We start from the raw sequence: 12981 nt of genomic DNA on the forward strand, positions 1-12981 counted from the left end.
GAGAGCAAAAAGGAGACATAAGGCGTAGGAAGAAACGATGGAATTGCAAAGAAACTTGTAACGCAATTCTTGAAAAACAAAACTCATAAAAAGAGAAATAATATTTAATGTCTAGAAATTCCAAGAAAAGAGTTACAAGTCAGAAAAAAATCAACAGTTCTTCCAATCAGTTATTCATTCCTACGAAAAAAACAAATCAACAACAAAAAATGTATTCAGGCAATGTCAAGAATAACCATGACCAGAAGGTGACTCTGGCCTTGTGGAAAGAACATACATGCTGGAGTGAGGTCTGGGTTTGAGTTCCAATTCCCAATCAGTGATCCTTTCAGATATAAAATGGAAATCGATAACAATTCGCCCATCCTGGGAGGATCACTGTGGGGCTCCAAAGAAACAATACATAGGAAAGAACTCTGCACACTGTAAACCACAATATAAAGGGTGGTCAGGGCTGTTACCGCTGTAGTCTACTGCATCTTCAGCAACAGAAGGTTTTAACAAGATGGCAGAAGAAGAAAACGTGAGTAGTGATTGATAATAGAATCTCTTTCCTTCTCACCAACTGTATTCCGTTCCGTTCCTTATAAAGGAGGATTTTTAAAAATTAGAAGGGTGCATCCTTAAAAAGAGATTGGACGGTGGTGGTTTGGAATCTGTGTTGTGTAAGAACCAGCAGGGGGACCGAAGAGTGTTGGAGGTAAAGAAGAAAACCCCGTTGGGGCTTCCCTGGTGGTGCAGTGGTTGAGAGTCCGCCTGCCGATGCAGGGGACACGGGTTCGTGCCCCGGTCCGGGAAGATCCCACATGCCGCGGAGCGGCTGGGCCCGTGAGCCATGGCCGCTGAGCCTGCGCATCCGGAGCCTGTGCTCCGCAACGGGAGAGGCCACAGCAGTGAGAGGCCCGCGTACCGCAAAAAAATAAATAAATAAAAATAAAAATAAAAAAAGAAGAAAACCCGGAGGAGGTGAGAGAGAGCGCACTGTGTTCTTGGAAGGGCTGTGATATAACACCGTTGTGAAACAGACTTGTTCTACTCTGTGACTGAGGGCGCCACAGACAGACGGACTACAGATGGAGGTCACGTTAAGGAAGATTATGGAAACAACGGTCTAACAACGAGAGCAGATCCCAGTGGATAAACTGCTTCAGAGGCAGGTGATGATCAGCCTGTGGAGATGTCAAGCAAAGACTGAACTGGAAAATAAGTTCAACTAGTAACTAGGACTCAATACTTCCATAAGGGAGAGGTCCTACAGGTTTTGTCTGAATTTATCTTCAGTAGAACCTTGGGAACCCTGATCCAATGCATCTGGGTGTGGTCCCAATTCTCTCTCCCTTGTAGCCATAGGAGGAGGAGGAGCAGATATCCTTGCCATGGCTTCGTGGTGAATGGAGTGTGCACTTTCTTTTGCCCCTTGACTTTGGACTTGCATGTGTCACTTGCGTTGGCCAAGGGGATGTGAGCAGACATGACGCATGGTTGCCTTTTCGTGCTTCTGTCGTCGACATGATACAGCCACTGCCCCTTCCACACAGATCCAAAATGAGGCAGGTGGTGCAGACCAAACTAGCTGACCTGCAGATGACCACAGCCTAAAGAAGAGCTGCCTCGATTTACTTGCAAACCATTAGTGAGAAGTAAAAGCTTTTTTTAGGTATGTCACTAAAATTTTGAGGGTTGCTTGCTATTTGGCAATAGCTGACTGATATAACATCTATCACAAAAGATATGTTAAGGAAGGAAGCAGTATCAACTAAAGTGAATAGTGGAAGCTGTGTAACTAAATTAACAAAACGACCTCATTAGAAACTGGTCTGTCCGACAAGACCATCTGAGAAGCATTAATAAAAGTGCTCTCATCTATTTATCATTCAAAACTGTAATTCATCATTCATCTAAAGAATGTAAATAAAAATCACTGTAATTACTACCACTGGAAGGCATAAGCATTCTCTCCAAAGGATGCACGCACATTTTTTTAAGTAACGAGAACAGGGAGACAAACTGTTTTGAAATGTTTTTCAACAAAGACGAAATAAATTCACCCTGCCAACCACAAGTCTGCACAACAGGCAGCTGTGAGCAAAATGGATTTTAATCAAATTCAGATGAAATCACTGTTTCAAAAGGCCTCAAAGAGGTATCATCTAGAACGCATTAACAAGCTCCGCCATGTGAACGCTTACGCCTATATTACGACAGTGCAAGATGCCACATAATAAAGTACGTATGAACCTATTTCTTTCTGGTACAGGAACTCGTTACAACTGAGAAGACGGTACTTCAGGCTGGACGCTGAGGCTGCCACGCCTGCTCCGCCACAGCAGTGTCCCGGCTCAGAACCCCAGAGAACGAGCCCGTGAGCCTGAGAGGCCCTAGGACTGAAGCCACGGAGGACAAGGGCACGCACGCCACTCCACTGGCTTCTCCAGGCATCATGACCACCTTAAAACTCACTTCATGATGGCAAATCAAATTCTCATATCAGGACCATATTTGATCTCAAGGTAAAAAGTATGCTTAGGTGAAAAGACATCTGAATTGCCCAGAGGCGGCCGCTTCTGCTTTGTAGTGAGAGCAGAATGTAGCCCTCATCTCGGGCCACTTGGACCATAAACCAGACTGAACAAGTCATAACCGATGGTATGATCTGTATGCAACGCCCACTTTCGCCGCCTGCTCCATCTACGGACAATATTAAAGAACATCATTTATAACACAGGAGGATTCTGCTTCTTCACCTACGAGGACGAGCAGGTCTGTCTGTTTAATACGTATCACTCTGTTAAAATTTTGGACTGCTTATGTACTGTTTCCTTTCCAGCCAAGGTATCCCTCTGCTGGCATCTTAAACTCCAGTCTCTCCACTCTTCATGATCGTTCATTCCGTTCTTCTTATCAAGAACATACGAGAAAATACTCAATTTAAATGAGGGGAAATATTATTGATAAGGTATTAGAAGACTATTGTGGTTCATTGTGGAAATTTTTTCTGTGGTAGAAGATCCACCAGCCAAGCATGTGACAAGCTAACTAACCGTAATCATGTCCTCACCACAGACTCAAAAGCCTCCATGTGGGGGCCTCCCTGGTGGCGCGGTGGTTGAGAGTCCGCCTGCCGATGCAGGGGATACGGGTTCGTGCCCCGGTCTGGGAGGATCCCATATGCCGCGGGGCGGCTGGGCCCGTGGGCCATGGCCGCTGGGCCTGCGCATCCGGAGCCTGCGCATCCGGAGCCTGTGCTCCACAGCGGGGGAGGCCACAACAGTGAGAGGCCCGCATACCACAAAAAAAAAAAAAAAAAAAAAAAAGCCTCCATGTGTAAGGCAATAGGGTGCATGTGTGTGTGTGTCTGTGTGTATTGGGGGTGGAGGGTGTTGCTGAAGAGGTAAAAACAGGCTCCACATGAGAAGGTAAAAACATTTGAATTCTACCGCCTCAAGAAGACAAAAAGCACCGCTTGGCCACCGCAAACCAGGCTGCGGCCCATAGTGTGGACCCTGACACACTCTCCCGGGTCCTGCCTCTCCCCGCTCACTTCCCCAGAACCTGGGGAGAGGAAAACCAATGCTGAAAAGTTGGAGCAAGTTCAGTAGCTTGTTGTCAGCGCTGATGGGGAAGAGAGGGAAGACCTGCATTTCCTGACCAAAGGGAGACGGCCAGTCCCTGGAAGGGTCAGCCCTGGCCCTGGCCCTATCACGGACAAGGAACAGAAGTGAAGGGGGGCTACAACAGTACATTGCACGTTATGTAAATATCTGACCAGAACACAAAGTGGCCCCTGCAGGCCAGGCTAAAACGAAGGCCTCAGCGGAACGGCCGAGTCGCCAAGCGCGGACGCACTGCAGCGCAGCTGCCGTGACCCTGGCTGAAGTGAAGGACGGGGCCAGGGGGAGGTGGCCCCCTTCCTCCTGAGACTCTGGAAGCTAGCAGGACATTCATACCTGAGAAACAGGAGAAGGTGCGCAGAGCAACCCAGGCTCAGATGCAGTAAAACGTCAGTACAAAACGTGTAACCCGACTCCGCACAGGAATGTGAACAGCAGCGGGGGCAAAGGAAGGGGTCAGCCAGAGAAGGGAGAGATTTCTGAAGGGCCCAGCTTCAAGCCTCTTACAAGGAGGAGGGCAGCCGGCTCCTGGGTGGTACCGGTGGGGAGAGGAGCCTGACATGAGGCAGACACGGGAACGAGCTGCTCTCAGGAGCGAGGCCAGCAGGCCCCTGTGGTCGGAGGTGGAGGATGAGCCAGCTGAGCGGCAGGCGGCAGGGCCACCAGGGAAGCGCCGGATGCCATCGACGTGGTCTCTATCTGATAGGACAGCGCATGGTAGCCCGGGAAGTTACACCGGGGCTAAGAGTCTCTCTAGGAGAGGACCACCAAAGCTCAGAGAAAGGCCTGGCACACGGCGGGCACGTGGCCCAGGGGAAGGGTAGTCAAAGCTAAGCCAACGAGTGAGGAGCTGAAGTCACAGGCTGGAAAGGAACAGTCCAGAAGTCTGAAGGGAGGAGGGAAAAGGCAATGCCCTGAAGAAGACCTCGCAGGGCAGGGGCGCTGCCTACATCCTACATGTTACAGGGAGGGGAGGGCGTTGTAAACCCCCAGGTCCTCCAGGGAAGCCTGATGTGTCACTAACGTGCTCTGCGGCAGAGCTGTCCTAATCTTGGCCAACGGAGGACGTCGAGAAGGTCACTGCCAGACCAGGCACCTTTTCAGGCAGCACAAATCCGCCTGCCGGTGTCCAGCAGAAATAGACTCCAAGGCACATAACCACAGGTCGACATGAGCACAATGTGAAATGCTTCCAGCACCTCACAAATAACGAGGACCCGATTTACAAGGCTGAAGTTCAAGAAAGTGAAGCAAGGTGCTGATAAAGATATTTCATCAGGGGCTTCCCTGGTGGCGCAGTGGTTGAGAGTCCACCTGCCGATGCAGGGGACACGGGTTCGTGCCCCGGTCCGGGAAGATCCCACATGCCACGGAGCGGCTGGGCCTGTAAGCCATGGCCGCTGAGCCTGCGCGTCCGGAGCCTGTGCTCCGCAACGGGAGAGGCCACAGCAGTGACAGGCACGCGTACCACCAAGAAAAAAAAAAAAAAGATATTTCATCAGTGCTCTACGATCACCTAGTTTTAGTCCAGTGGCGATATTTAAAATATTTACATTTTCATTTATAGAGGCCTCTGCATTTTTCCAGTTTCAAATCAGTTATCTACACTGAGATAATCATAGCCCTGGATGACTTTCATCACGTTTATTGTATGAAAGAGCTCAAAAAATATGCAGAGTATTTTCACAGGTCTCCTCCCTAGAGCCTTGTCAAGTGTGCGATTAGCCACAGAGCCTCGTCCTGAGAGGTGAGGGTCAGTTTCCAGACCTCAGGGGCCACATAGCGGCCGCCCTCCAGACACAAGGTGCTGGTGCACAGCTGAACATTCTGGGCTTCCTGAGGGTGCTGGGCGGCACTGCTTCCTGAATCCGATGGGTGTCTGAGTTTCGGGAAGAAGACGAGTTCGATGGTGGATGCTGTTTTCATCTCTGGGACAATAAGACACCTGAATTCACTTAAAGCTCGGCACCTGACCACATCAAACTGTGTCCCTGGAGGCGGCGAGCTCGGAGAGCCGCTCTCAGGGTAGAACACGCGGTCTTCCCTCGCCAGGGCGACGTGGGTGTTGAGAAGGACCAGCGGCTGGCAGTGGCCTGGGCCGGCACAGCAAGAGCTGAACCTCCACCAGAGACGGGGCGTCCATGTCCAGGTTTCCGTGAAGGAAATAAATCAGGTCGACCAGGGTATTCTGGAACCTGGATGACAACTGAACTCTGTTCGCCAAGACTAAATCAGGGATTTCCGCCTTCCAATCAAGGGAAAGCTGGACCAGACCTTGCTGGAACAGAGGATGGCTGGTGCAGGCGGCGGCACTGGCCTCGGACGTCAGGACACACAGGAGGTCCCGGCATATCTACTGACAGAGGTGTCTGCTGTAGGTAAGCGCGGTGAGCAGGAGACTCTCTGCAGAGCCCAGGAGTGAAACGCTCTGCTCACCAAAGCCGATCTGAACCTCCTGTAGCCCAGAGAGGGGCAAAGCGCGGAGCAGGCCCACGGAGGCTGGGGGATTCAGAACCAGCGTGCACAGGGCTGAGCGGAGCAGCAGCTCACACGCGGGCCAGGGGGCGGGCTCCACGCAGCTGGCGACAGCAAGCCAGTACACACGCTGGGCCTCACTCGTGTCGCCCTAAGTCCTGGTAGGAAACCGGCCACCAGCTCAAGGAAGCCTTTCAAAGGGCACTCTGGAAGCTTCAGCATTTGGTCTGGGAATCGGACGAGCATCTGCTTAAACACAGAGCCCATTCTGGCACCTTCCACCTCTAGGCAGAAGACGGAGCCCGGGGAGGAGCCTGGAAAGTCAGCAGTTGCGGGGCCAGCAGGCAGGCCCGGGGCTCTGTAGGGCACCAGGCTCCCTGCCCTTCCCTGCTGCTGCCCACCTGAGCTTCTTCGGGAAAAGAATGAGCTTCTGGTGACACCCCGGGTGCCTCCAAGAGCGTGTCCAGGGGTAAGAGTTTCAGAAACGGCGGCCTCGCGATGAATGCTGCCGCATGGGAGGCGAGCCCCCAGGGTCCCACAGGCTCCCCGCGTGCCCGCCCGCAGCAGGTGGCTACTGGCGTCTCTGTAAAGGTCTGAGACCCGCTGGTAAAAAGATCCTAACCCGCTGCTTCCCTCTGGCCTGACACTCACAGGTGACCCCAGAGAGCTCACTGCCTTGGCCGCCACCTCCTCCCCGGCTTCCTGCTCCCGGCAGAGCTCGGAGACCAGAGCCCTCGGGGGGACGCTGTGGCTTGAGACACTTTCAGAGAGCACGAGGCAGAGGAGCTGGCTCTGCCCGGTCTGCTCGCTCCCGCTGTGCACGGACACTTCCTGGGACGCGCATTGCAGCCAAGTCCAGCTGGACGTGACCGCCGGGCTGTGTTCACCTTCAGGGGTCGTCGGTTCACTGAAATTTTCTGACTCACCCTGAAAATGTCCCTCACCGCTGGTGCTGCTTTCGCTAAGAAAAGAGATTTTAGTTAGATCGACGTGTTCTGGTTGAGAGCCGCCCCTGTTACAATAGCTGCTGTGCGACGGCTCGGGCTCCGAGGGCTGAGACCCCTGCTGGTGGGCCCCTCGGCCTGGCGCCGAGGAGGCAGCAGAGGGACCTGAGATGCTCCGGGTCGCGGGCCGGATCCAGTGGTGGTTCTGGTCCACCTTCCTCCTCTCCTCTCGGCCGCGGGCGTCAGTGACTTCTTTGGACAGCAACGGGGCAAGAGAGCTCTTCTGTCAAAAACAGGTGAAATGGGGCTGTGGCACCTTTTGCGATTCTTTTCCACATGAAGATTCTTGCGGGCATTGGTTTCATCGTGTGGATTAATGCAGAGGCTCCATCGAAAGCCTAAGCCATTCGTGTTGACTGATTCATGATTTCAGAATAGAGGACCTGATTCACACACAAAGCATCGATTTCCATATTTCATATCTTATAAATCGCCAGCTATTTTGATCGAAATACGTTGTATGGGATTGATCCACAGTATCCACTTCTTGGTCTAGTATTTTATTTACTCTAAAATAAACCCTAAGACCTTTGATGCAATTTTCCAATGGGCAAGTAAGAGTAATCAGGGCAGACTGAATGCAAATCAGAAACGGACAAGTATTCCAACCTCATGCATGTTTCTCTGGCCTCTTGGTTTGTTTCACTGGAATCCTTCATTACAACTGCCCCGCTTAGATCCTCATAATGATATCTACAAACCAGCACCATGAAAGGTTCACTGCCAGCCTGCTACAGACCAGGCACGTAGACACAAAGAAATGAAAGGCAACGTCCTGCTCTTCACAAGGTTACCTGCTGAGGAAACGGATGTCCACAGGAAGACAGTGTCATTCCTGGATGGTTGGGATGGAGGGCAAGGTGGTGGCCAGTCTCCCATGGGACACCCACCCCTCCGCCGCTCGCTCTGTTCAGTGATGTAAGATTTCTACCACCTCGTAGTTTTGCTTCTTTGCTTTTTAATTTAGGAGTGTATGGGAAGGACAAGTTCCTCCGCGGAGGAAAATACAGGTAAAGCCTTACAAATCGTATGCCCAAACAAACCTTGCTTTGACAACCCATCAGAGAAATAAGCTACCCAACCAAGAGTATTTCCTCTGCACCGCTGCCAATGCGGTCAATAAAACACGCAGGGTTTCTAAAACATCGAGAACTACCCAGTTTCATTTCCAACCCCCCTATCTGATTCTGATTATATAATTCAGCCTTTTAAATGCAGACCAAGGGAAAGGATATTGCTACGAATGAAAAACTGGACAAAGGGCCTCCACCACAGCTACACACCATTCAAACAAAGTCAAAGCAGTTTGCAGAAAAAAAAAAAAATACAAAAAACAATAAATAAATAATAAATAAATAAATAAATAAAGCAGTTTGCAACCAGCAGGATTCCATTTAATTTTAAGTCATATAATAGCTTGCCTTGCTTATTAGCCATTAATCTCACTGGGACCTAGAAATTCTAATTATGCAACTAAACATTAAGAACATTTAATCACACAAGCATGCTGTAATTTAAGGCAACCCTATCAACCTGAAAAGTCATTACCTACCTCATATTTTAGCTTACGTTGAATGGTGCCATTGTGAAGTTTCTCATTATCCTGAAAAGAAAATAAAAGCCCTCTATATTAAATTATAGCATGTTCATAAAGAGGGAAAAAAACGATTTGATTAAAATATTTATGAGAACAAAATTCTAAGGAAACATACTTGTCATTCCACAATGACAACCCTTGAGAATTTATATTCCCAAGGTAAACGGGACTCTATCGATACATCTGCCTGTAAGGGAACTGAACCATTTATTCCTAATCTTAAAATTCGAAGAACATTAAAGGCAAATTTCCTTAGGACACTTCTTAATTTACAGGGTAGAAATGAAATGACTTTATTTTGATAAAAATCAACTTGTCCCAAATATGTATCTTCTCAAAGGCAAAATTATATTTCTACTTGGGATAATTTATCGAGTGAATTTAAATACTTATGGAAATTGATTATATTTTTGGAGGAAACAGAAAGGTGTTACGTGTAGAATTTTTATAAATCAAACAAAGTAAATAAAGCACTTTAGGAAACTTCATATTCACTTAAGAATTTCCCCCAGAAGTTCAAAATTTTAAAATAAAGTTACTCTTGAACTAATACTATTTATAAACTGTTAAGCTCCACCCGAGCAATATTTAATATTTCTGCAACATTTTGCATCTCAATTTTCTGAGAAACAGTACATAAAAGACCCCCCCCCCAGCTCCTTACTGAAAGGTCATCGTGAAAACGAATAACAGATCACCTGCTCCTTCACTGACCTTCACGGTCTCGGCAGGTGCACCGCTGCCATCGCCAACCACACGGTGCAGATCCTGAAGGCGCCTCTGGACTTCTTCTTCAATGTAAGCACTGATCCTGGAAGCAAAAGAGATGGGGGTCCGTGACCGCTTCTAACCACACAGGGCATTCTGAGATCTTTTCGTTACCATGCCCTTTGCGACTGGGAACCTTCTCGTTCTAAATGACAAATGTAATCACAACTCAGGATCTGGAACATTTGTCAACTTTCTAAGAAATTTAATGCCATGTGTTTACGATCTGGGTTTTCCCCAAACAAGAGAGGCCTGGACGAATAACCGAATCTTGGGAACAGAAGGGAGACTCAGGGATCCCATCCAAACCCCTCCCTATGTCCTGAGTGGAACCCCTGCTGCAGGACAGGGGAGAGTCACAGACTCGGGTTCCAGATGACTCTGCGGTCTCAGAAGGCATCACTACCCAACGCTTCATTCACCGAGCCTCCGTTGCCTCCCACAGAAAACGATGATTCTTATTTCTCACAAAACACAAAGTCATTTCAGAGGATTAAAAGGAAAAACAAGGGCTTCCCTGGTGGCGCAGTGGGTGAGAGTCCGCCTGCCAATGCAGGGGGCGCGGGTTTGTGCCCCGGTACGGGAAGATCCCGCATGCCGCGGAGCGGCTGGGCCCGTGAGCCATGGCCGCTGGGCCTGCGCGTCCGGAGCCTGTGCTCCGCAGCGGGGGAGGCCACAACAGTGAGAGGCCCGCGTACCACACACACACACGCACACGCACACATGCACACACACACACACTCTCTCTGAAAGGTTCACAATTGAAAATATGAAAAAAATATTTTTTTTTAAGGTTAGCATTCATTTCAGTTCTTTTTTATTGTAAAACAGCTGCTATTTATAGTAGCATTCCTAAAACATTTCTTTTTTTTTAATTTTATTTTTTTTATTTTTTTTATTTTACAAATTTAATCAGTTATACATATACATATGTTCCCATATCCCCTCCCTTTTGCGTCTCCCTCCCACCCTCCCTATCCCACCCCTCCAGGCGGTCACAAAGAACCGAGCTGATCTCCCTGTGCTATGCGGCTGCTTCCCACTAGCTATCTACCTTACGTTTGGTAGTGTATATATGTCCATGCCGCTCTTTCACTTTGTCCCAGCTTACCCTTCCCCCTCCCCATATCCTCAAGTCCATGCTCTAGTAGGTCTGTGTCTTTATTCCTGTCTTACCCCTATGTTCTTGATGACATTTTTTTCTTAAATTCCAGATATATGTGTCAGCACACAGTATTTGTCTTTCTCTTTCTGACTTACTTCACTGTGTATGACAGACTCTAGGTCCATCCACCTCATTACAAATAGCTCAATTTCATTTCTTTTTATGGCTGAGTAATATTCCATTGTATATATGTGCCACATCTTCTTTACCCATTCATCTGATGATGGACACTTAGGTTGTTTCCATCTCTGGGCTATTGTAAATAGGGCTGCTATGAACATTTTGGTACATGACTCTTGTTGAATTACACACACACACACACACACACACACACTCTCTCTCTGAAAGGTTCACAATTGAAAATATGAAAAAATATTTAAAAAAAAAAAAAGGAAAAACAAAAAGTAGATGCACTCTCCACAGACCTTCACTATTGGATGGAACAATGTCTCACATCATTCCTGCTCTGTCTTGTCACTGCACCCAGCCATGAGACACCACATTTTAAAGGTCTCTAGACCTTCCAAAATGCCTGGCAAAGGGTCAAGATGGCTGAAGCCAGAAACAGTTGTCAACCGAATATCTGGTACCCCATACGATACACGGGAAACAGCTGGTACCCAATACGATACAGGGGAAACTGTATGAAGTACAACCATCCACCCAGAGGAACCAGGGAAAGAGAGAATTTGGGTTCCATCAAAATCTTTCTAGTGGCTCAGGCCGCCCAAAGGCAAGGCTTTCTCAGTTCTAGGCTCCCTGCCCCAGTTCTACAGACAATGAATTAGACGGATTATTTTTTGTTGTTGTTGTTGTTTTTTGTGGTACACGGGCCTCTCACCGCTGCGGCCTCCCCCATTGCGGAGCACAGGCTCCAGACGCGCAGGCCCAGCAGCCATGGCCCACGGGCCCAGCCGCTCCGCGGCATGTGGGATCTTCCCGGACTGGGGCACGAACCCGTGTCCCCTGCATCGGCAGGCGGACTCCCAACCACTGAGCCACCAGGGAAGCCCTAGACGGATTATTTTATTTTATTTTTTTTTTTTGCGGTATGTGGGCCTCTCACTGTTGTGGCCTCTCCCGTTGCGGAGCACAGGCTCCGGACGCGCAGGCCCAGCAGCCATGGCCCACGGGCCCAGCTGCTCCGCGGCATGTGGGATCTTCCCGGACTGGGGCACGAACCCGTGTCCCCTGCATCGGCAGGCGGACTCCCAACCACTGAGCCACCAGGGAAGCCCTAGACGGATTTTTTTTTTTTTTTTTTTTTTTTTTTGCGGTATGTGGGCCTCTCACTGTTGTGGCCTCTCCCGTTGCGGAGCACAGGCTCCGGACGCGCAGGCTCCGGACGCGCAGGCTCTCAGCGGCCATGGCCCACGGGCCCAGCCGCTCCGCGGCATGTGGGATCTTCCCGGACCGGGGCACGAACCCGTGTCCCCTGCATCGGCAGGCGGACTCCCAACCACTGCGCCACCAGGGAAGCCCAGACGGATTATTTTAAATGAAGTGTTTTGCATGTTTACATCTTAGCACACTAAAAAATAAAAAATCTGGTTGCATCTTTCTAAGCCCATGCAAAATCCTACACACATTTCTGTACTACTGACCATGGCTAAATGACTTTCTGATATGCTGGGTAAAGAGATTAATATTACAGGTAAAACAGCCCCAAAGAATGGAGCTAGGGTAATAAAATACAGTATTTGCCTTTCAGTATTTCAGTAAAGAAAATCATATGCAACTGAATCTGAGCCAAGGCCACTTAGAAACAAATCTCCCTGGACCTGAAATTTTAAACGAGCACCACAGAAGATGCAGACCTAGATTTAAAGGACCATAGAGGCTCATGCCATTCTGAGTATATTCTGATATCTGAACATCTAACTCCTACTAGCCAGGGCTCAGGACTGCCCAATTTGAAATGTCCCCATGAGGTAGATGGGGTTGAGAAAAACAGTCAATTTTCTTATAGGCAAAGAATGATTAGGTTGATTTATCTGAGGGCTCTAAGCCACAGGGCAATTTATGATGCCACCCAAGTTGAAAATACTTTTCCTATAGTAACGTCAGGTTTGTATTTATGCTATTCGTGATCATTCTGAATATACTGGTACAGTCTTTGTGACAGACTTCATCTATTTGTAATCAATGGCTTCTATAAATTATTTGTCAGCACAAGGTCCTTCTTGGTACAATTCAATTAACTCTACTTTGTTCCTCTCAACCTAGCCTTGTATCACTTCTTTCTGGATGAACTGGTTTCCCTGAACCTTTTAATTCTACCTTCTCACACAAACTACTTGCACCAGTGTTCCTTAGATTTGGCTGGTCAGGTCTCAGGTCTTGGGCCCTTTAAATGACATC

At 48.7% G+C, this 12981-nt stretch overlaps 1 protein-coding gene across 3 annotated transcripts in view; it reads right to left on the reverse strand.

Moving 5' to 3' along the window:
* KIF16B (kinesin family member 16B) overlaps window positions 1-12981 on the reverse strand; it is a 298237-nt gene that overhangs the window by 96661 nt on the left and 188595 nt on the right. For all 3 annotated transcript variants that reach the window (XM_060078071.1, XM_060078069.1, XM_060078070.1), the window contains 2 exons: window positions 9402-9498; window positions 8643-8693 (listed from right to left, as the gene is read on the reverse strand). In XM_060078071.1, the coding sequence (XP_059934054.1) occupies window positions 8643-8693; window positions 9402-9498 (148 nt within the window). The remainder of the gene's footprint in view (window positions 1-8642; window positions 8694-9401; window positions 9499-12981) is intronic.

The sequence above is a fragment of the Mesoplodon densirostris genome, chromosome 16 (genome assembly GCF_025265405.1).
Source record: "Mesoplodon densirostris isolate mMesDen1 chromosome 16, mMesDen1 primary haplotype, whole genome shotgun sequence".
Lineage (NCBI taxonomy): Eukaryota > Metazoa > Chordata > Mammalia > Artiodactyla > Ziphiidae > Mesoplodon > Mesoplodon densirostris.